Consider the following 25,074-nt stretch of genomic DNA (forward strand, 5'->3'; position numbering starts at 1 on the left):
TCGGAAACAATTTACTCGAACGCGAACAAACTTTACTTACGTAATTTATCATGTAACAACGTATCCTTCGGTTTAAGGTGTTTTTTTTGTTTTTTATCTATTCGCCTATTTTGAATGTCTGTTTCCCCCAGCGCCGTCCCGTCGTCCTAATTGGAAACCATTGCGACGATCATTTCACCTAGCGATGCACGTACATAACACGACGTACTTCGTCGCCTCTCGGTTATACAGATATACATATGTTCGTTCAAGAATAAGCTGAAGCACTGGATGCTGCACAGTACGTAAACACAGCGGACTGAACACACGCACGCAACATACGCACACGGACACGCTTGAAAAAAGGCGCGATATGCAGTTTTATTGCATTCGGGCTCTACGTTTAAGTGTGCGGATAACAAACGGCATACGATGGAAATATCGGCTCGAACGGAAAGTTCGTGGGTCTTTGTTCTGCGCGAGCACCGTTGAGTCGCCGCTTTCGAACAGAAAATGATTCGTTCGTTTAGAGAAACCAAGTTGTCGTCTAACGTTTTCAAAAATCTCTAGAAAGCTCTTCGAGCCACTTTTTACGCCGTTCGAATCTTCCGAGTGTTTTCTATATACACTGCATTTAACCCTTTGCACTCCGAAGTTTTGCACTAGAAATATTTCAATATTTTCTGATGAGAAGATATTTTGTAAAACCCACTCGACGAGAAATTCACGTGAATTGGCGGACGAAGCAATTTTACGTCGATATTTCTCAGATTGATGCATTATCGTCACCAAGCTCATGTACCACTTTACTATCGACAATTTGGAAAAAATGGAACAAAACTGTCCATTCTACTTCAAGTGGAAGTTTCATTCGAAGACAATACAATGATAACAGCAAAATAGTTGTTTCCTTCGATCCTTGGCTAATGAATAACATCGATTGTCGTTAACCCTTCGCACTCGACAATAGTTTTCCTTACAAGCATTCACTATTTTCTGACGAAATATTAACAATATTATTTGCAACTTACATAAAGAAACATCTTGCATAAATTATGGGGCAGAGTTGTTCTGTTTCCATGTTTCATTTGTTAATAACTGATTCAACATTTTATATTGAATTTTTCAGTTTACAATTTTGTTGCTTTCAATCGAATGGCGGCTGAGAGTCGCCCCTCGAGTGCAAAGGGTTAAATTGGTTTAGAAATCTTCATCGCGAGTCTCACTCGTCATTGTACGGTAAGCGTTTAATGGCGACAGAATGCAGATGTGTCTCGTCAGAAACGCACGAACTTTCCGTTGAACCTGATAGAATAAATGATGCACAGTGACGACAGAAAAGTGCCGGCGCGACTCGTCCGCGACGGGAACGAGCCGGCGTAACCCGGTAATGAGTTCAAAGGGGGGATCAGTGATCATGTGGTGGATGAGATTTTTGTGTTACAAATGAAAAATCCAGTGCTGCACGAACACCGCTCTCGACGTTTCTTCCGTCTCGCTCGGCGGACGTGATCGGCCGCTGATACGCGGGAAACGCGTTCGCCATTGTTGCGCGCGCCGCGTCGGTTCGTTCGTCTTTTGGAAATCACAGGCGGCGTTGTGTGCTCCCGGTAACGGCAAAGCGACTAATAACGATTCGTCTAAACGCTAATTGAACCGGTCTATCTGATATGCGGGCGGCTGGCGAGAAAGTCTGTTAGTTCTTCGAGGTTCGATCGCTCGAAGCTGTGCGACGAGATGACGCGATGCGACGGAAAGTGAATATTACATTAACCCTTTGCCCTGCGATTTACTTCTCAACTGTGACTATTTTACCATTAATCATTTATTGAAACAAGAGAGATTCTAGGCAAGTTCTGTGTCTACGTTTGCTCTTGATTATAATCATTGATAACAGGAATATTTCATTGGAATTGAAAAGTGTTGAGTAATATTTACTAACACTAGAACTACCTAGCATTTAATACGATTGATAATCTATAAAAATTGTAATAATAGATTATTTTCAGTTTCTTTGGATATTCATTATACTCAAGTGAAACTATTTTATTATTTCAGATATTCAATGCTTTTAAGGTATTAATAGAAACATAAATCGAAACGTCATTTTGGTACGGTAGTTCTAGTGTTAAATTTTGTTTGAAATCTCCTAGTCCGACGCGTCATTATAAGGCAAGGGGTTAATTACGAGTGAGTTTCGTGTGTTGTTGGAGGCCCAGAGGATTCGAGACGTGTAAGGTGATTGGTCACTGAACAGAGTATCTGTATAGAGTACGAGAATTCGCATTGGGAGTGAAAAACTGTCAACGATGAATATCGCGAGAATCGTCGGCTCGAGATTTCAGACGCGACGGATAAACTTCGCGCGGCAATATAAAAATGGAATCGAATTTCCCGTCGAGCGGAATATAATATTCCTCCAAGTAATCCGACGCGCCTCTTCGACGTCAGAGGAAAACTCAGGAAAGCATGAACTGAATTGTTCGATCGGATTTCATCGTGCTACGACTAAGATCGACAGAAACGAAGTATAACATTCTCTAGTTCGAATCGACGAAAGCAAAATCGTACAAAGAAAGCATAAGTCTAACTCTAAAGGTTCATCAGCGCAAAATAAAGACTTTCTCACCGCCCGAGAGTGACTACGAATCCGAATAAAATAAATTCGGCGACCACAAGAAGAAACGATAAATAAGTGAACGTAACGACGATATCGATGAAGTCAGAGTAAATGAAAGGAGACTGACATATTCGCACAGGTCTTCGCGCTGATCAGCCTCGGCCACTTAATCGCTCCTCGCACGAGGCTCGCGCTGCGTGCGATCGTTGCACGATCGACAGCGAAACTGTGCAAAACTCCCGGCGAGCGTCGCGGTTCGACACCTCCGTCGAATCGGCAGTGAAGGAAGGGCTCTTGTGCGTCTAGCACTCTAAGTGCTAACAGATAGACAGAGAGACAGAAAGAAAGAGAAAGAGTGTCAGCGATGGGGCTTGTATTTCCCGTGAAATGGAGCTTATGTCGCTGTTCTCGCGTTCGGAGTTCTAGTAACCCGGCGGAGTGTGGGCGAAACCAAGGAAAAAACGGAGGAGACGGGGAATGATGGTCAAGTGGGAGGCCTACTTTAATCTGCAACATGGTGGCGTGTGGTGGTCGAATGATCGGGTGGCAACTTGAGTCTGGGTAGCGATAGATCCGTGAAGGTGCACGGGAAAGAGAAATAGCGTTAAGTAGATTAAATCTGGAAATCGTATTCCTGATGGGAATCAATTTAGATCGGCAATGATCGGTTTCAATTGGACGCGTTGCATCCTGAGTATGCGATCGAGAACCGTTTCACCCAGACTCAGGCTGCGCATTATGGACAATATGGCCGTGTATGTTGAAAAAACGTAACGTATGTGGTGGATAATATATGTGTGTATATGTATGATAAACGCATAGCCTTCTAACTACAGCAGTCCAATCACACCAGATCAAGTGGCGGTACTTACTAACACTGGCAGAGGCTTAATCCTGAACAACTAGAGCGTTGAAAAAACAGAAAAAAGGAAGATCGATTAATTAACATGTTCATCAACTTGATCTCAGACGAGATGTTCGAACTCTACGTTTTTCTTTTCAATCCTTTACTTTTCTTTTCTTTTTTTTTGCTTCCCCTCTCCTTCTTTTTTTCTTTTCCTTTTCTTTTCTTTTCTCTTCTTTGTTCGATAAAGAAATCAACGATAAAAGAACACCTACGTTGGGACGTCGCGCGCGTCAACGCTTCCGAGACTCACGGTGCGCATTGCTGTGACACAGGCAGCCTCCTTTTTCTACCCTCTCCTTTCGAGCTCGTCGAGCTGTAATAGTTTCGCACCACCCGAAACAGAGCCGATTCTACGGGTAAAGGCACGCGAATCGAGCTCGTGGCTTCGCGACGGCTAGAACATCGGCGAGCTGCGGATTTTCTTTTTTTTCTTTTCTTTTTTCTTTTTTTTAGGGACGACCGGGACACGCGATGTCCTAGTACTCGATTACGCAGGAGACATCGATCGATTAGCTCTGTTCGTCGGTCGAACAGACCGGATGAAAAACACGGTGCAAGGGACGTGATCGCAGAGACGACGACGACGAGATGCGTAAACGGTGCGGGGGATGCAAACCGATCGATTATGCAGAGTGGACACGACATCGATATATGGAACACATAGAATCGACTTTGATCCAATGAGAGGGAAACGAACGGGGAGAAAACGAAAGGAAAAGAAAATTATGGCCAAACGATGTCCGTTCTATCGTCAACACAAGCAACGTCGGGCAACGTCACAGTGTACTCACGTTCGGAGCGACTACAGCATTAGCCCTTTGCAGTCCTACGTCGAGATAGACTTGACGTTTCGTTTACTCGAACAGTCAAGTGGTTGATGAATATATATAATATGATGTAACACTAGAACTACCGAGCATTTAATACGATTCATATGCGATTCCCATAAAAATTGTAACAATTATTTTTGGTTTCTTCAGACATTCATTATAGTAAACTATTTATTTTGAAAATCATTTCGAATATTCAATGCTTCGAAGATATCAATAATTGCTAAAAAATCGAAAACAGTTATTCTGACTGCTACGTAGTTCTAGTGTTAGAAAACATTCGGAGAACATAGCATAGTTAGAGTTTGAAATAGTGAAATATTTAGAATGCATAAAATCTCCTTCAACACTAGAACTATCGAGCATTTAATATGATTAATATGCGATTCCCATAAAGATTGTAATAATAGATTATTTTCAGTTTCTTCAAATATTCATTATAGTACTTAAATGAAACTATTTTCAAAATCATTTCGAATATTCAATGCTTCGAATATTCAATTGCTGAACAAACAAATCGAAAACATATTGACTGGTACGGTAGTTCTAGTGATAAGAGCGATTTCAGTGATTCACAAAGGTCCTCGAATAATCGATTGAAGCGTTACGTTGAACTATACTTGACTTAAGGAACTTAATGAAGTTCCACAGTGAAAAACTAAGAACTTTTCGGACCGCAAAGGGTTAGGCGGGCTGGTTCACAGTTCCTACGAGCTGCGTCTTCGCGCGGACTTTCGGATCGTTACAATGCGGTCTGCCAAATTATACAGAGTCAAACTTCGAACGGTCTCTGCCATTCACGTGGGTACGGTAACTCACGAATTTGGCCGTGAAAAGTCATCTCTCGTCATTATACGTGACTTCGTGTTAAAATCAACCCCTTGCATTCGAAAATTCCATTTTTCTCCATCAGATACCAGGTGCTCGAAGCAATTTTCATGGAGAATTATATATTACAGAATTTTTGTGAAAATGGAAGCGCGAGATGATTATGTGTTTTTATTTCGAAAAACTGCAAACTTCTTTACGTTGCGATAATAATTCAGTAATGGGGTCCTCAAGTTTGAAAATATACTTTAAATGGCTCCGTGACGGAGCCCTCGAATGCAAAGGGTAAAGAATAATATTTAGCAGAAGAATGCGATCAATCGTATACAGGGTGTGTCCGAAATCGTGGAATAATCAGGAAGGCAGAAAATCTACATATAAAAACAAATCGGGAACGTGGAATAAAATATTCAATTCCTTATCGATTAGATGAATTATTAAAATAATCAAATATTCATTTTCAACTTCGCAGACTTCATTTCTGAGATAATTGTCACCGAAAATTTATCCAACATGTACGTTCATAAGTAGAAATGCCAAATCATAGACATTAACCGATTTTTGAATATGCACGCTCGATTTCAAACGCGATTATCTCAAAAGCAAAGCACCGTATCTAATACCTTCGACAAATGATTACTAAAAAATTATTCAATATCTTTAACTCTGCCTCGCATAGAATTCTCCCAATTCCACAACTTCAGAAACACTCCGTATCCTCGGAAAATCCCGATCAAACGCGTGAGTCACTGCAGTCACTTCTGGAGAAGTGGAAGAAACACCGGACGGTAAGCTGGCGTGCAGCGGTTAACACTAGAACCACCAAACAGATCAAAACGACCCATTCCTCGCCTCGCCTCTCAAAATTACAAAGCGGCTTTCGCGAGAGGTAACAAATTCGTATACTGTTGCAGGTGCGAGAGTCGCTGCAAACGTCGGGAAACGTGTTCATCTAATTTTTCCCCGAGATGCTAAACAAGTCGCTGTAACCGCTCGGCAGTTGTAGCGTTAACGGTGAAACGTGAACGGACACTTGTCCGGCTCGGTTCCCGACGACCAGTTTCGCGATAACGTCCATCCGCGTGCGTACCCGTCGCGAAGCGTTTTACCGTTTCACGTGAAACTGGTCCGTCGAGGAGTTCGATCGGGAGATTGGGATCTTTTCGGGGGCGCAGGCCGCACTGCAAACGAAGTCGCCGCGAGTTGCTTCGTCCCGGTTTCTCAACGTGAAGGGGAGCGCGGTGCGGATCGGGAACGATCGAGTTGGCTCCCCGCGTGCGTCGGAAGCCGCCTTATCCGCCTCGTCGGGCGGAGGGCTGAACGGGGGGTGGAGAACGCAGGTCGGGAAGGTGGACGAGGTGCACGAGTAACGGGGATGCGCTCGGGGACAGAGGTCGTGTCTACACAGTGACGTTAGCAGGTACTGCTACTATCGACAACTCGTCTGGTGGACTGACTGCTGCTCACGCTGCTGGGTTCCCTGCTCTCGAATTCCTTCGGGCCTGCACTCTACCATCGAATGTCGGACTGAGGAGGTATCCTGTTATGGGTTGCGGAGTGGCGGAGGGCAGAACACGCGCACAGAATTTGCGCCCGGAGGATCGGCGCGCGTCCCTCGCGGCCCGGATCCCGCGGACGCGGATTCCACTCGGCGACGCGAAAATGGAAAAACAGAGGAGCACGGGTTTAACAAATCCGCCGGTATGATCGATCGGTCCCATCGACGCTGACGAGGGAACCTGGTACCGAACGTCAATGGGACCCATCGGTTTATTTGTTAGAGGAACGCGTGACAGTTAGCGCTCAAAGTTTCCGCGTCGAGTGCGCGTGGAGCCGACGAATGTGTCACGCGTTGTTTAGCGTTGGAATTATTCCATGGACTTTCCATTTTCGGGTCGGCGAATTCATGTCGATCGTTTCTGGGTGGTCGGAACGATCGTGGAGAACTGGCCAAAGAACATAGAGATACATATACATGACGATTACGTTCGTCGCAGGATGGACCAATAATGTTGATTACTTGGGATATCTTCAGTGAGGACACGGATAAACTTTATTTACAGGTCACGTGCTACCGAGGGGCTGAACATTCTTGTGATCGTTTTGCTTTTTTGTTAACGATATGCTTGTTCTTGAAGTGAGAATCGTAGCGTAGGCGATGAGTAGGCTGCGGATTTTTATGCATGTTCGAAAGTGCAGATTTTGCATGGAATGCACGTAATACTGAGAGTATAGTATTTTATTATAATTCTTAGGACAATTTCCTACGATAATTGTGTCTTTCCGATCATATTCTGGAAAATGCTGATTTGCATAAAGATCCTCGATCTACCAGCTCGACACGAATGAACAGCGCTTCGATTTCCTAGCAAACTGAGAACCACCGTCACCCATCTTCATTTATGCTTGAATTAAATCCAAATCGTGATCCCCGTTTTACCAAGGAACGAATAGAAGCTGAAGCGCACGATTTAAGAGAACAAAAGCAACCGCTTCGAATCCCGGAGAACCCCTCTACCCGTCGAAATATCGCCGCCGCAGCGTTATAGCCCTCCGCAAATAAAATTTATTCGTATCACCGGAAGCATCCCGGGCAATCAAAGTTATTGCTCCGTTCTGCCGGGTATATAACATGTGTAGGATTCGGTGCTTCACAAAGGACGATCCTGTGCTGGGGGCGTCGAACGGTCGTCGAAGAGTTTACGGCGCGACGCTGCAGTCGCCGCGAGAAGTTCGAACCGATTTTTGATCGTACAGAAACGAAAGAAAAAAAAGAAAAAAAAGTGAAACGATAGGAAAAAAGAACGACAGAGCGATCGACTTGCGAGAGGAACAGGTTCGATCGACGGCGGTCGATGTCTTCTTCTCGAACAGGCCGCGTGGACGTTGATCAAGGCAAGGTACGTGCGTGAACGTGAAATCGGAACGGAAGCCGGCTGTGTCGGCCATTTTCTACGGCGAACGGAGAAGAAGAGAGGCCACGTTGGAGGATGTGCGACGGATCATGGTGTTTCCAGCAGTTCGTGCTTTATTATATCTTCGGTACAATGTGCCGACACAATTAACACCGCCCTCGCTTCGTGTTTCATGGTTCTCGTTGTGACCGCCGGCGACATCTTTTGCGTTCGCGTGCGACGTTATACACACGCAGCAGAGATAGAAATAGAGAGAGAGAAAGGGGAAGGTTCGATTATTTGTAGAGAGAGATACAGGGGGAGAGAGAGAGAGAGAGAGAGAAATAGAGAGAAAGAGACACAGAGAGAGGAATAGAGAAAAAGAGACACAGAGAGGGGAATAAAGAGGAATAGACACGGAGAGAGAAATAGAGAGAAATAGACACACAGAGAGAAATAGAGAGAAAGAGACACAGAGAGGGAAATAGAGAGAAAAAGACACAGAGAGAGAAATAGAGAGGAATAGAGAGAAAGAGACACAGAGAGGGAAATAGAGAGAAAAAGACAGAGAGAGAAATAGAGAGAAATAGACAGAAATAGGGAGAAAGAGACACAGAGAGAGAAATAGAGAGAAAGAGACACAGAGAGAGAAATAGAGAGAAATAGAGAGAAATAGGGAGAAAGAGACACAGAGAGAGAAATAGAGAGAAACAGGAAGAAAGAGAGAAATAGAGAGAAACAGAGAGAAACAGAGAAATAGAGAGAAAGAGACAGAGAGAATGCTAGAAATAGAAAGAGAGCAAGAAAACTATAGGGAGAGGGAAACAGAAAGACAGAGGTAGAGACAGAAGAGCGAGAGAAATAGAGAGAGACAGAAAGAAAGACTTAGGATACAGCTCGGTACAATCGGTAATCGTCGTTGCACGGTTCGACGTCCACCGGGGCCCAGGGCACCGGGGGACACTTACGTTTTCGCTAGAGCCGGCTAGAGGATCATTCCAACGTCGATGCGACTCGTCTTTACTTGGATGTTAGGTTTGAGCAGCGTTATCTCAAGCGAGCGAGTAGTGTATGCATGGATTGCTACGGATTCGGTAAAAAATATAGGGCACGCCGATCGTGATACCGGTTGCTTGAGATATTGTGGCTTGGTAAAAGGTGAAAACGGTGTATGTATACGTGTACATGTGTGTACGTTCTCGCACAAAACAGGGACGATCAATCACGAGCGAGCTGGATTTCGTTCACGGTGTTCCAAACCTCCTCGCGGAATATCGATCGCGCGTTTGATCTCTGTTCCTCATATATTTTCGCTTCGTTTCGAATCGAATTTATCTTCTCGACCTCGTTCGCCGTTACTCGACGCTCGTGTTTTCGAGTTTCGAGTTCCTCGATCAATGCGACGCCTGTTTCGTGCGATTCCGAGTTCCGAGCGTTCGAAACGGTGTAATAGGGCGGTCGTGAACCGTGTAAAATTAAACGCACATACCGGGATCCATTACATTAGCACTTCAACTTACATACGTGTGTGTGTGTGTGAGTGTGTGTGTGTGTGTGTATAGATATACATGTATAATACGCGTATATGCGTGTATAATATCGATAAACCTTTAATCTTCGTTGTAACATTTGTATATACGTCTCTTCGATACATTTTCGAACGCCTTACAAAAATTCTAAACACGCTGTCACTAAACATTAACGAAACACGTAGTAGGAGTGTTTTTAGGAGATTGTTTCGTGGTGTTGCTGTCGCAGTATGATTTTATAGTTTCTTTTTTTCTTTTTTTAAATCTGCGATTGCGATTTCTACGTGTTGCAGGACCAGACCGCCGAATAAAACGAGCATAAAGCTATGTACATACGAGTATGGGTTTTATGTACAAACCGAGACGTAAAACGTCACACTTATACAACGAAATCAGGAATCGAATTTTTATGGCTGACCCGGGAACCTCGGCGAACCAATAGCTTCGAGAGCTGTCGTTACGATTCTTTCGCGTGTCAGCGTTCACCTGCTTTCAACAAATACACTGTTTAACGTGATAAAGTAAAAAGCGACCGTTTTCAATTATTTTCGAAATGACTGTACCTCGATGAGGACGATTGTGTATCGAAGAATTTTTTTAAGAGATTAACGAACTCCATTATCTTTTCCATGACTCCTTTACATAGAGAATAACGAGAGTAAGACATTTGAAAATTTAACTATGCATCGATTAGTAGTTTCTTATGGGTAGCGAAATATTTAGCTAAAGAGAGTGGTTATAATATAAACGTAGTTCATTGTATAATTAAATTTGCATAACAATTCACGATATACCGTACGAAGCAATTAAAAAAGTTACATTAATCGCCTAAAAATGTCCTCAAACTACTGGTTCAGCTGCAAGTTGGCATTAAAAACTAGTTTCAACGTTTCAAATGATACTTCGTTAAAAAGAAGTTATAATTACTCTTGACTTGCTTTCTTAAAAACTGGTGACAAATGAGGTCAACAATGAACACGCATACAAATAGAATAAATTTCCAAAGAATCAGAATGTACAGTTGAATCGGTAAATCTATTTCCTGTTTCTGCGAAACAAGCTCAAGGGGCGAAGTGCAAGAAACAGCGAGCCGCGTGACGACACAGCGTCCACGATTACCGGAGATGGATCAGCTTTCATTAAGTATCGGCGTGAACGATTGACGTCTGTGTTTCGGGTACAGGGGAGGTAAACACGTTGTACATTACAATAATCGTTTACAGCAATCGTTGTTGTGTTGCGGCCACGTGAAAAACGACCGGTCGAACTCCCTGAGAACGTGTTAATCTTGCTACTCAGACATCGTGAAACTTAACGCGTCGCGTACCGGCTAATTATCGGAAAACTGAATTGAATGGCAATTTTTTCAGTGAGATTCTCAAAAACTCAGATATATTCTTATGGAATATATTTTAAATAGACAATCAGTTCGAATGAAATTTCATATTTTTCTCAATGCTGTGGTAATTAGCGAAGTTGCACTCGTTACCGGTACGCAATGCGTTAATCCGTGCGAACAGCGAACGTAAGATTCATCGTGTACTGCTACCCTCAGCTGCATGTTCAGAGATATTTGCACGCTCAACGACATTCGTTTGCCAGGTTTCAGGGGAATTGATTTCGAATGCGATGCGACTATGATCAGATACGCGTATCGCGTGACCTCGGATCGAAGAAATTTCGGACGAAACCATGTCGAATGTTACCGATACGCAGATTAGAGTCCAATCGTTTTTTAATCACAGTATAGATTACTGTCGATGAATTTGAGAATTGGAATTGAAACGATTGAAACATTTGATGAAATAGGAGCGCGTTATTGATGAAAGCTAATTAAACTTGACAAGCTTCACTTTAAATAGAAACTTGAATGATTGGAATTGAAACAATTGAAACATTTGATGAAATAGGAGCGCGTTATCGATGAAACCTAATTAAACTTGACAAGCTTCACTTTAAATAGAAGCTTCTTATATGTATAATGAACGTACTTTTTTATTTCTTTTTAATATTAGATTATTCCATACGGGTTTCTATTATGTTATTATTATTAATTTAATATACCTATAGATTCTTTAGCAACGTACATCAAGAAAATAGGAACATTTTCTCGAAAAGAAAAACCGAAAGACGCCAATTGAACCACCGATTCGGGTGTGCGCCACGGGTTGCAGGATATGAAGATGATCCAGAGGTTCCGACAGATCGAAAAATCGTTCGCTCGAGCGATCAGCGATGAATGTGTCACGGTACGCTGCGGAATATGCGCCGACCAAAACCACAATGCAAGAGAACTAGAATACATGTGTGTGTGTCGGTCAGAAAGGAAAGCTTTCAACATTTGCAAAGATATCCTTCATGCAGGTGAGGGTATAATGAGGGGTGTAACAAAAGCTTCTTTACGACAAAAAACAACAAACAACATTCCAACATATGTTGTAACGAAAGGTGCATTCCTTACGCAAACTCGGACCGCATTATATATTACTTGGTCTATCGGTACATGGTGATCGGACCCGACCGTACGAAACAATCAGAACAGAAAAGAGCAAAAAACGTAGATCAAAAACGAGTAGAGAGATGGGAGAAAACAGATGTGAAGAATACACGAAGATAAAACGCAGAATGAGAGGGAGATTGCACAGGCTGTCCCAATTAACTTGACTACGCTGGCCGATGGGAAACGTGGTTTGCGGAACTGTCGTCGAAGACACCGCACGAAGGTTTCTTAACACATTGAGCGCGTTAACCCTTCGTGGGCCAATGTAACTTTGGAGTCAACTATTATATTTGATTTTATTGATATGAAATATTTGATTTTGCACTCAAGCTGTTGAATAAAATGAAGTAATCGGTTAATTGCAACTTTTATATGCCCAGGCCTGAAAGTTTAAAGTCGTAACTTGGAAGTTATGAAATATATTCGTTTGATGAGATTATGGAAACTGTCGAATACATTGTTAATTCGCATTTATTAATTTTGTACTATATAGATTTTGTTACAATCATGAACAACAATTCGGCCCATAGAGGGTTAGGAGACATTTGCCTGAGCGCCGGCAACGTATCGGTCACTTAGCCCGAACAATTCATTCTTCATCTAATCAATAAGTAGCCAAAAGAAATATTCGAAACATTATACATTTTAATTGCATATTCGTCAAATCCAGAAATCCGCATTATTGCGAGGTCGGCGCTCAAGCGACAGAATCCCGCTCAATGTGTTAAATTAAGATCCTTCTCTTTTTCACTCGTGGCCAAGAACGTTCGAGACCATCGCGACTCTGCCAGTGACAATAGACAGGTCCGCGTGATTGAAACTTGCAGAATATTTCATCGTTATAGCACGTGTAACTTCTCTGGCGAACTTGTAACTGTATCCGTTGCACAGAACAACTTCGTTTGTAAAAAACGGATTCGACATCTTTCTGAAATTTAGACGGAACGTTTCTTCGGTTTCTCTAATCTCGTGGACACAAATTTCGAAACTACGATGATTTCCGTGTTACGATTTCATGATGATCGAGTTCGAATAAAATTCAACGTGTTCGAATATCAAGTTTCTCCTTAGAACTTCCATTTTACAAGCGGCGATCATCTCGCAGCTTCCTCGGACGACCATCGGCGGAAAGTAATAAATTTCACGATCGATGCACAGGGTGTCCCAAAGTTAAACGAACACGTTCCGTATATTCCGCGGACAGAATTCAACTGTTACTCGAGCAACGATCCGCGAATGCAATCCGCTCTAAATAAATATTTTACCGCGAAACACCAATGAAATCATCGTACACGCGAGCGGTCGCGGACGACGGAGCAACGTACGAACAGATATCCTGTTCATTGAATTTAGTCGATTTCACCGGCAACAAATTGACTCCGCCCGAAGTTCGGCAAAAAGAAGACGCCGCGGAACTGCTAATAATACGATGTACCGGGCTTCGCTCGCTCCGGCCCATATACTGCAACGTTCGGTCGCTTAATCTTCGTTAGAAACTTCCGTTCGATTCGTTTCATCGTCAACGGTAACGGAGACGTTCGAGAGAGTGGATCAAGTGAAACGGGACGTTCTTTGTACGACCAGACAGGAAGACAGGAAGACCGAGAGAAATATAAAAAAGGTGGATCCAGAGACAGACAGACAGATAGAGAGAGAGAGAAAGAGAAAGAGAGAAGGGATAGAATCAGATAGAAAGATAGAGAAAGAGAAAGAGAGGGGCAAGAGAGAAAGATAAAGAGAAATAGAGAAACATGCAAACGCGCCGTGGACTCGAAAGCGCCGACCAAAGCGTTTTGTTACACCGCTCGACTATTCAGCTCTGCCTTCGTTTCATCTGTTTTGTAAATCTCACTGATACAGACCAACGTGATTGCACTTAATTATATCCATTAGCAGCGGATCCGCTGCGCCGCGCGAACGGGCCCCGGGAGTCGCAAAACTTTGAAAACTCGTCAGCCCGCGATTCAAGAGTCGTCGATGCGAAACGCAGATAGTTACACGCATGTCAAAAAAAACACCGTTCTTTCCGTTCTTTCTTTGGTTTTCATTCTTCTTGTTTCGTTCTCTTTTTTCACACGAGTCGTAAATTCGCGTCCGGTTGAAAAGTGGCCAACGAGCTTTACAGGATTTACTACCTTATGCGTATGCGTGTATTGTATGTCTGTTCTCTCTCTGTGTGTTTGTTGGATTCTCATCATTCGCGGCGTCATTGTGTACACGTTGCATTTATCGAGTGTTCGTCAAGGATGCAACGTGTTCTCTGTTGTTTCCTTGCTCTCGTGTTTTTGGGTATGTAAGCTCGAAGTGACAAAGTAAGTCAAATAAAGGTTGTAACGTTTCTTCGTATGGGTTACTCGTTTTTTTTGGAATATCGCTTCGAAGGTTTTTGATTATTCGCGTTTTTTCACGAGCGCGATTCTATTTCGTTGGAACGACCGTTCGGAGTTCGCAATTCGATTGCGGCTGTACCACCTTGTTAAGCAATAAATTGGTAGCATTGGGAATTATTTATTAATTAACAATGTAGCTTGAACTGCAACGAATTGCTTTGGTGAATGTTACTCGGTGCATACCATCGAAATATACTGTATATGAGAAATTTGATTTTTAACGGTAATACTCGGTGAAGCGGAAGCTCGCGTTATTTGTGGGTTTGACTTACTTTTGGATAAGCAATCACTTGCTGATTCATTGTACTATTTATGTCACACCTTGGTGCTATAACTATTATTACACGATAATGTCGTTCAACTTAGTTCAACGACATATCTGCTGTCATCGTTATAACGTGATGCCCCTCGAAATAACATTTATTTATCGTCTCGAGAATACGAAGTCCGCACAAAACTTCAGCATTCTATGTTTCCAATATTTTCATTGTTTTTCTTACTATGTTTAGGTTTCAAGTACTTTTTATTAAGCAACTGTGAAAAAAAATATTCTTAAAGATTCGAGGCAACAAATATAGAAAGGTTAAACCAATAGAAATCATTTTCATGTGATCTCGGACTGAAATTTTGTACGAATTCATTATCGAAATGAACAATAGATGCTGCAGCTTTCAAAGAAAATAAAGAAAAATAATTGTATGAGATATCTAGTAGGCGGGCAACTCGATGTATCTTCGAGTTAACGAGTGTACTCTTCGATGCTGTGTATTATTGAAAATAACAGTTACTTTTGAACAAGACACAACGAAGCAATTTTTGCATACAAAAATTCTTCTCGAATAAAGTAGCTTCTCCGATAAAAGAAAAGGCATCGAAATGTGAAAGGCATACTGCATAATTAAAAATGATTTCGTAAATACAATAACACGTTTAATATTTTAATGTATATTCGTTTACCCAGCATCGACATCGTATGCGGCTAGATTCTAAAGGAACAAATGAAACCCTCCTCGTGTAAATTTCGTCATCACAAAATCACCTTTTCCCATGCTACGCAAGATAAACACATTATTGAAACAACCAATATATTCTATGTAAATATATACATGTATATAAACATACGTAATACGTGAAGCGGAAGAGGGGACAGGGAACATCGTGTTTCTGTGTTTCTATGTGTCTGCGTGTGTGTGTGTGTGTGTGTGTGTGTGTGTGTGTGTGTTTGGGTGTTCGAGTGTTTGTGCGTTTTGAAGGTAGAAACAACGTGTAAATTGTGTACCGGGTCATATGTACATTTCAAAGTATCTTACAGAGAAACAAACTGCAATCGAAAGATCTCAAACTGAAATCGAGTTACAATTTCCATGAGCGAGTATTCATTCCGACTTCGCGAAGCGGCGGGTTTTTCGGTTAGGCAGCCAATCGACAGCATTGTTCTCGTTTCGTTTACCGCTGCCGTGAAATGCCGTTCGTTTGCGTTCTGCGTTTTTCGGCCGAACGATCGCAAAGTTATCGATCGAACACGCGGAAAAGAACGTGACAAACGAAATCGGAATATTCGCCACTTTTGGCACCGTTGTAATCGCTATGAATACAAATCGTGTCGGGGAATGTACAAATTAATTTCGTTTCACGGATTTCACGCAACAAACTGCGATCGAATATGATGAACGAGAGAATCGTTGCCACGCGTGCGAACGATCGACGCGAATCACGCTCAGAAACATTTTAAGCATTTTAATGTGATTCGTTCTTTTAATTATCGGTACTTTTATTATTTAAATTACTTTGTCGCATTCGATTTTGTCAATTGTCGAATTCTTTACTGCTAAAAATATATATATATATAGTATTCTATAGTATTCTAATTAAAAGATTCATAAAAATTCTAATTAGTTTAAATTTTCTTCTTATAATTATTCAAGGTTCTGTTACTATTATTTCTTCTTGTAAAGCTATTAATTTCTGCTTTGCATCTTTTTCTTCATATATATTTATAATATATATGTATAACATATATATAGAAAAAGATTCAAAGCAGAAATTAATAGCTTTACAAGAAGAAATAATAGTAACAGAACCTTGAATAATTATAAGAAGAAAATTTAAACTAATTAGAATTTTTATTAATCTTTTAGAATACTTCGAATAGTCTTTCACAGTTTTGCAATGGACACGCGGTCAGAATTTAACGGGTAACAATAAGCAAAGTAAATTATTTACGAAGAACAATTGTTTAAAATGCCCTAAGCATGTTCCGCGTCGCAAATCGCACACGTAGTAACGGGATTCTAACACACTTGATCTCATTAACTCTGTCTTGCGTTGCACATGTGAGAACGTGTCAAAGTATCATTTTATTCTGAAATAACACCAGTATTAAGCTGAAAGAATGAACAATTTCGTTTTTCTCACAAACGTTACTGTTCAAGTACGGAGAAAGAAATCGATACTGAAACAAAACAGTTGTTATTCAATAAATCTTTCTTCGGTACATGAATCAGTAAACAAATTATTCCTTTTGTTTCCTCGGGTAGTGTAATATCTCGTGATCAATGTGTACTTGTATGTGTTCGTGTGTGTGTGTGTGTTCGTGTGCAACGTGTAACGACGGGAAAAAAGTGAAAACCGTCTTCCACTGACTTCGATTAATTAATCATCGTATACGCTCGAAAATATAAACAGACTTCGCTCATCAAAAATATGATTCCCACTGTTCGCTTGACTTTTAGCGAGACAAATTCATGAAACCGAAATAAATCCCAAGTGACTTGATGATGCAAGTCCTGAGCTTCGTTCTGCGTATATTTATATTTATTCTGCAACTGATTCTATTCCATCGATTATCTTTTTCATAGATTTCTCTCGAGAACTCACTGGATATTATATGCGAAGCCTTAAATGTAATTTCTTCGTTCTTTATTATGCTCACACTGTTCTATAACAACGAATTCTATCACATATTTCAACACGATTTATTATATTTTTAAGTAATCTCAGTTATTTACCTTATAAAACACTTCGGTAACGATCAACTCTGCTTTCAGCAAACTCCTCAGCGTATATATTCTTTTATTAGTAATTCCGCTCGAGAAAACACAAAACATTCGGTTTCGAGAACTATAAATTATTTCGAAAGGACAGCATTCGGTAAAATAAAAAGCGAATATGTTTACTGCGCGGTTTTCCATTCAAATAAGATTTCGCTGACGCTTGAAATTCGAATTGGTAATCCATCTGTCGAACGCCATTTCGAGGAAGAAAATCGCGGAATCCCCATCTTTCGATATGGAAATTCGTTTTTAGAATGTCGAAGCTGACATGAACCTGCACCGACTTCCAGTATTTTAATGAAATTTTTTAGAAGCTCAGTGAAAGATACTTAAAGCGATTCTTTCGAATAGCAAGACGCATCTTTCAACCGCTCAAAGTGAACTCTTAAAGATTTGAGAATTTCAGTTGTCAAATAGTTCCTCCAAATATTTTCTCCAAACATTTATATTTCGACATTGGAAACTTAATTTTTCAATAAAACAAAATACAAGTTATTACTAATAGCATTGGTCGTAGCGTGATTTAAATTTAAATTAAAAGATTTGATTAGTAAATTAAAATATTTTCTCAAACTTTCATATTTCGACATTGGCAACTTAGTTTTTCAATAAAACAAGGTACATGTTATTATTACTAATATCATTTGTCGTTAGCGAAATTTAAATTAAAAGATTTAATTGGTAAATTGACAAAATTTTGTAAATTTTGAAAGATGGATACCTATGCCTTCTTCCGTGCGACGAAAAAAATTTTTTTTGATGACTTAGAAAAAGTTGAACTAATTCATATCCTTAAAAATGTATTTCCAAAAAACTGAATAGAGTGCGTCGCACTGGTTCGCAGAGTTGTTTGAAGTGTCTTCCCCTAAACCTGGATAAAAATTTGATTAAAACGTCAGGATCATAGTTTCTGCTGTCTCCTTGCGAGGGGCAACCTTTTGGATAACCTATCTACGCCGACCCAGTTTCGCTTCTTTTGATTAAATCAATTTCTACGACATCGGAATTCGATGAAGCTTCATCCGTTCCTCGATGCTTACTGAATCATGAAATTCACATTTGTCCGTTTCGTTCGACGATGTTCGAGCGATTCCCAAACTCGCCCCGGTGATAAACAGAAGCAAAATCCAATGTGAAGTATCACTGAGATCCTCACTATACGAGTCTCTATTTTCGAGTCGTTATGTACTTAGAAGCTCATTACACGAGCACCTGCCGTACGAATCTTCAGCTGCAAACAACCTCTGTTATTCGAACATTCCCATTTGCTATTGAGTTAATGAAAGACTTAATCAAAGAGAATTGTAAATAAAGAATTCTGTATGACGGATATCTGTGATAAACGAACAAGAAGTATCAGAAAAAATCTTATGACAATTGTAACAACCAAAAAATATGGAATAGTAAATTGAAAACTGAAAAGTAAATTATCATTGCATTAAGAATAAAGAAAAAAAGTGATAGTGACATCTAAATGAATTTCATTTAAACGCAAGGATTTCTTATAGGACAATTATTCGAAATAATGAATTTATCTAATTCACCCTGTATAAAGGCTGTCTTCAACGAAACGTACTTAAACGAACAATGTGTCTTTATTTCTCCGGATAACAGAGGCTCTGCTACTGTCTACTAGTTATTAGTCATTACTGCACGAGTATATCACAATAAAACTATGATTACTAAAGACACTAGGAAAAAGATAATGTCAAATCGGAAATTCACACGGCAATCAATACAAAACAATTGAAAAACGCTCTATAATATCACTATCCTTTGCATCCTGGCGCCAAGTTATCGTTCATTCTAGGTAACTACGTAAGTTCTTGGACGGAAAAGGGTTTTCAACAGGGATTCATTTCCTTTGGCTTGCCTAAAGAGTCCCTAGATTATTTTACGCCTGGCCTAGAAAGCTTCATATATCTGGTTAGAAGATTATCGCGCGTTATAGATTATCGTAACGAGTACACACTTCCTAACGACGTTTCTCGAGAGTACAGAGAGCGGGAATACATCTCGGCAAAAAGATCTCGAAATTATATCTACTTCGGTCGAACATTTATATCGGAACTTGAAATTCTATGATGTAACTTAAGCGATTGAACAACATCGGCAAATTTCGATAATTACTATCTTTACTCGCTACTCCTATTTTAGTAGGTGTTCTGTGTGGATGTATGTAAATAAAAATTCTCGTACTAAGCTATTTTATCATCTAATTTACTATTCCCTGGGTCATATTGTATACTATACGACCTACTTCCATAAATCTCGTAAATTTTCTATGTAACATTTAATATTACATGCAATCGTCTAGAATGTAGTTAAGAATTCATTTCCGAATTCAATTCTACTCGTTTCTTTTAAATTCAGGTTACTGTATTACAGATTTATAAATCTGAATCCTGTCAAAGCTCTTAGATAAAGATCGTATAAGATTCGCGTGAAAACGAAAATGTGGCACAGAAAATGAAAGAGTCTTAACAAATGTTTGGGATAACAAAACTAAATGAAACAGATTGGATATTTTGTATTAATAATGTTACATTGTATATCTTCAAATAGGAACTGCGAATAATACGAAGAAGATAACGCTATCAGTTGAAACCATAGACTAAGCGCCGACCGTAAAGATGGCGGTGTTTGAAGACTGAAACCGTGATCGGCTCTAGACCACGCAATTAAAACTCATACAATAAATTTGGAACTCGGATTGGGTGGTCGGTAGTGCTGCTATTGATACTCTGGGACACTATTTAATTGTATAACAACGTTCTGTTAGAACACGGGATATATTCTACGTGAAATCGAAATGGCGGGCCTTCGGTGCACAAAGTACACGGTAAACCACTACACGAATTACCCTTGTTCATGTTGAAGCTACGCAAACTTTAGCGAAACTATGTATAAATTACCAACTATTAAGAGAGCATTCTGAGTTCGAATCTAATTTCGTTCAAATTGTTCTCAGTTTCTATGCGGAAGAGCACACGCGCGAAATGAACTCGTAAGTAAGCCTTTGCCCGTGTTAATAAGCAAATTTAAAAGTAACACTTAACAATGAAACTACCAGAGGGGTCAAACGACCCATGACTGATGTCTTCTTTTTGCAATTATTAGAAAGGTAACAAATGTTTCTCTGGGAAATTATTAAAGAAATTCATTTAGCACCACGCAAATTCAATTGTAAATCAATTAAAGTCTGAACATGTACTCTTGGAGTTTCTATAGCGAAATTTTCAAAAGCCAATTGAAGTGCTCGGTAATTTTAGCGTTAACCCTTTGCACTCGAGAGGTGACTTTGTATAATACCTCGATACTTGAAACATTGGAATAAGCTTTGTTCCTCAATGTACTAATGATTTCTCTTCTAATTAGTCTCAAAGAACATCGTCTTCGCCTCGTAAAGAAATGTTAAATATTTCTAATAAAACATCCGAGTGCAAAGAGTTAAGGTTCATTTGTATTTCAGTAGAATTTCCAATGCGTACTTTAAGTTGATTCGTTCAATTATAATTGCTTTCGTAAACGAGAGAGAAGTTATTTCATTTATTAAACTATTAACTGTAATTCTTCGCGTGGCCTTGATCCTGGAAAATCGAAGCAAGAAAATCTAAGTTCGCAAACTTATCACGAAGTTAATGGAACCAGCGAGAATCAGCAATTATATAAATGAATCCAGAACACGGGCAAATCTGAGTTAATTAAGAGTGCATTCAGACGCGTGCTTACTGAAATTAACTTAAAACTGGTCCAACTGACCTCGGATTGTATCATGCGACGTCCTCTGGACTCGTTATATTCAAAATATCCTGGTTAATTGGCCAATTTCCTGAATTCGGAAGTGGCCGGAGGTAGAAAAATTTGTACAAGAAAATTTAATGACTTCGAACGTTTAGAAATTTATGTAGAACGAATGAAGTTCTTATTTTATGGTTACTCCTTTCGTGAACGAAACATTTATGACGCTAAGTAGTTTAGTTAATTAAATGAAACAACCAGTCAACGATCGAGACACTAATAAATATGACTCTTACTTCGTGTCTCTCGATATAAAAAAATACTAACAGATCTATCTACTAATTAATCACTCCTAAAAAGTGAGGACTTCAAGGAATTTCTAATTTCATTTCTAAGTTCTCTTTCTAATTTATGAATACCATGTACTCTAAGTTTCAAAGCAAACTACACAGATATACGAAATCGATTCATCACAGTATATATGAAAATTCTTACTGTTAAGAATGCTACTCATTCGCTATGGTTGATTATTATTTTCTAATATAAACATACTACGATTCAACTGAGTATTGTGTAGGAGATTCGTAAATACGAGAATCATATTTGTATAAAATATACTAAAAAACATGAATCTCAAGTTTTCGTATTGAGTATTTATTATCATACAGAGTGAATTTCGTATTCATGGAAACAGCGGAAGATAATATAAAACGAAATTGAATTACTTTCTTACGTACTTTCTTAGCATTAATACTCTACTCTCAAATGAAACTATATATTATTCACTTTTAAGCAGACTTTCCTGTAATCGTGCATGTAAAGCTATTAAGATAGTCTTCAAAGTATTAATAACGTACGATTTACTTAATAGTAACCTTTATCTTTTCTCTACACATTTCTTTAATGTTTAAGATCCGAATCAATTGCTCCGTACACTCTGTATATAAACTATGCGATTTTTATATTTAATAATGAGTATTAGTAGTAAACTAGCACTGTAAAGAAAATTTATTAGAAGATAAAAGGAACGTTTAAACTGTCTATGCAGTTGTAAATATAACAATATAAAATTTGCACTATCAAAATGAATGTAGAAAATAGTGTTGGTTCATCTTCGATTTCTAGTACGTAACAGAATTTTAACATTTCGAAGATGAAAGTCTGTTTTTCTTTAAATCTACAAACTTTTCGATGACGCTAAAAAAAATTCGTAACTGCCCCTTACACGTTCAGTGCCACGTGCACCACATGCGGTACACGTTAATTTTTCTAAAAAAATATTTTTAACTCCTTGCACTCGAGAATATTTTTCGCAACAAATATTGCTTCTTTTCTGATGAAATATCAATGGTACTTTTTACAATTAATATAAAGAACTATTTTATTTCGATGTTCCATGTGTTGGTAGATTATAGAAAATTTAATACTGAATTTTAAATTTTATAATTTCGTTGGGTTAAATCAAACGTCGAGTGAAAGGCGCCTCTCGAGTGCAAAGGGTAAAGACACATGGTCAAGAAAACAAAGAAACGACATCAAAATATATAAAATTAAAAAATACTTGAATATAACCTAATATTTCATTGAAAAAATCAATGCAGTTCATAAGCAAAATATAACCGGAATTTTGGCACGGAACGCGTTAAACAAGATCATCCGTACGGGAAAATTTTACTACACTCCTCTCGAGTTCTTTTTCACGAACCGTAATAATTTCATATATTTATCAATCTTTTAAAAAATTCTCTGTGGACCGTAGACTTACTAGATTGCATAGATTGCACAAGATCGAGTAATTCGAGAATATATAAAGCATTCGACGGGGTCAAAATATGTATATACTAGGTCGTAAGTTTCAAATTTCCATTAAATATCGCAGCAGAATCGAACGAACATAATTCCAACGTAGACACCGCAGAAATTCGATAATAAACTTGCGGACTCGAAAATTTATTCTGTACGTATACACTAAAATCTGTTAGACGAAGTGATCACCGAGTATCCCTAATTAAGCCGCAGAACCTACTTACGTTGTTAAAAAATCGGTAAATGTTTAATTCGTTTCTCCCCTAAAGAATAAATATTCAACTCTCTAAAATTGGCCGACAGACTTGGGAAGAAGAACGAGCCGAGCCGCGCTCGGGCGTTCCCCGGCAGTCATTAAAAAACTTCAATCCATACGAACCGTTTTAAACTTTAGTATCGACCTTAACTTCAGCTGTACAGGGTGTCTAAAAAATATATGTCAAAAGCATCGTAGCGTAATTTCACACTTTTCATTTGATGAAGTATATAAGCAAATGCTCGCAAAATTCATTCTGACTTTGAAGAAAAGGATTAATATTTGTTTATTGTTTTATCGTGTTCTACTCATTGTGAAGGTAATTAGTCTGAAAAAATAATTTACTTGCAAATTTCTGTTGAAGTTCCCATGACAGTAACGGTCACCCAACTTGAGACCATAAGACATGTACCAATTGCGTCCATTTTGTTATTTCGCATCACAAAGAAACGCAATCATTGCACTCGCTGTGCCAACTAATCGATATTCGCTGAACAGGAAACACTGGACACCACGGCCCATTACAGATGAACTATTAACCCTTTGCACTCGAGTGACTCTCAGTCACCACTTGATTCGATGCAGTAGAACTATAAAATTTGATATTTAGTATTGAACTATGTATAATGCATCGGTGTGTGAAATATTCAAACAAAATAGCTTTGTTCCTCGATGTAAGTGTGATTTCCCTCGATCAAAAGACGTTGAAATATTTCTAATGGAAAACTTCCAAGTGCAAAGGGTTGAACCAGGAAATTCGTTAAAAATTACGACAGATTATGATCGGGAAGGGAAAAAAACGCTGAGTAACGTTCATCGCGACGGTTTAAAATAAATGAACAAGATCTTGTCGCGAATGAATGTTTCCGCGGCCACAACGAGATTCCTGAAACATCGGTGCGTGAGATATTGGGATAAAGAAGCTTTGTTTCTCAATTCACTTGTGATTTATCTTTGAGTTCATTTAAAAAACATCGTCTTTATCTAATTAGAAAATTAGTACTCCAGGTTGTTTTGTAATCTATCAGCAACTAATTTTTATAATATTCCCAGCGAAAATTAGAAATTCAACATTTCTTCGATCTTTTATTTTCCTTGTTAGTACAAAATTCGGATGTGTGGAAAATCTAATAATTCTAGGGTAGTTTCTTTAAGATTCATTAAAATACTTATTATAACTGGTGTAATATTAGAGCCTACAGAGTTCAAAGGGTTAATACACGTGAAATTATTCACTCCATATAGCACGGAACAACAAATGTCGATGAAAAAGATGGTGTTCAATATCACGAAACACACGCTGATCAATCACACCGAAAGAATAAAAATTCTCATCGTCGAATCAAAGGCAATTCATAAATGAGGATCGAGAAACTGCATAAAACTGCTAGCCAAACTAATTTGCATTAACATCAGTAAGTATCCACGCCTATATTCTCAATACAGAGTTCAAAGGGTTAAATATATCTAGCGAAATACTTCCGAGTGCAAAAGTTTAATTTCCGACCCATTCTTTCAGACCATTCACCTCCAAACTGAGTAAAACACCATGCAACAACGAAAACGTTAACCCTTTCCTTCAAGATCACAATGAATTTCGCGAGCACTTGCTTCGAATCATCTCCATCAGACGAAGTTTATAAGATTACGATGCAGTGATTGTGACAGATATTTCTAAAACACCCTGTACAGTACTCGCAAGAGAGGGAAGTCGACGGGAGGCTGTTCAACGGATTATTAT

General features: G+C 39.3%; 1 protein-coding gene across 9 annotated transcripts in view; it reads right to left on the bottom strand.

Annotated features, from left to right (window-relative positions):
* CASK (peripheral plasma membrane protein CASK) overlaps positions 1-25,074 on the bottom strand; it is a 296,314-nt gene that overhangs the window by 16,703 nt on the left and 254,537 nt on the right. For 7 of the 9 annotated variants that reach the window (XM_031981919.2, XM_031981916.2, XM_031981918.2 and 4 more), the window contains one exon: positions 3,472-3,501. The exons of the other annotated variants lie outside the window; for them this stretch is intronic. In XM_031981919.2, coding sequence (XP_031837779.1) covers positions 3,472-3,501 — 30 coding nt within the window. The remainder of the gene's footprint in view (positions 1-3,471; positions 3,502-25,074) is intronic. 9 annotated transcript variants of the gene reach the window in all.

Source organism: Nomia melanderi, chromosome 3 (assembly GCF_051020985.1).
Source record: "Nomia melanderi isolate GNS246 chromosome 3, iyNomMela1, whole genome shotgun sequence".
Lineage (NCBI taxonomy): Eukaryota > Metazoa > Arthropoda > Insecta > Hymenoptera > Halictidae > Nomia > Nomia melanderi.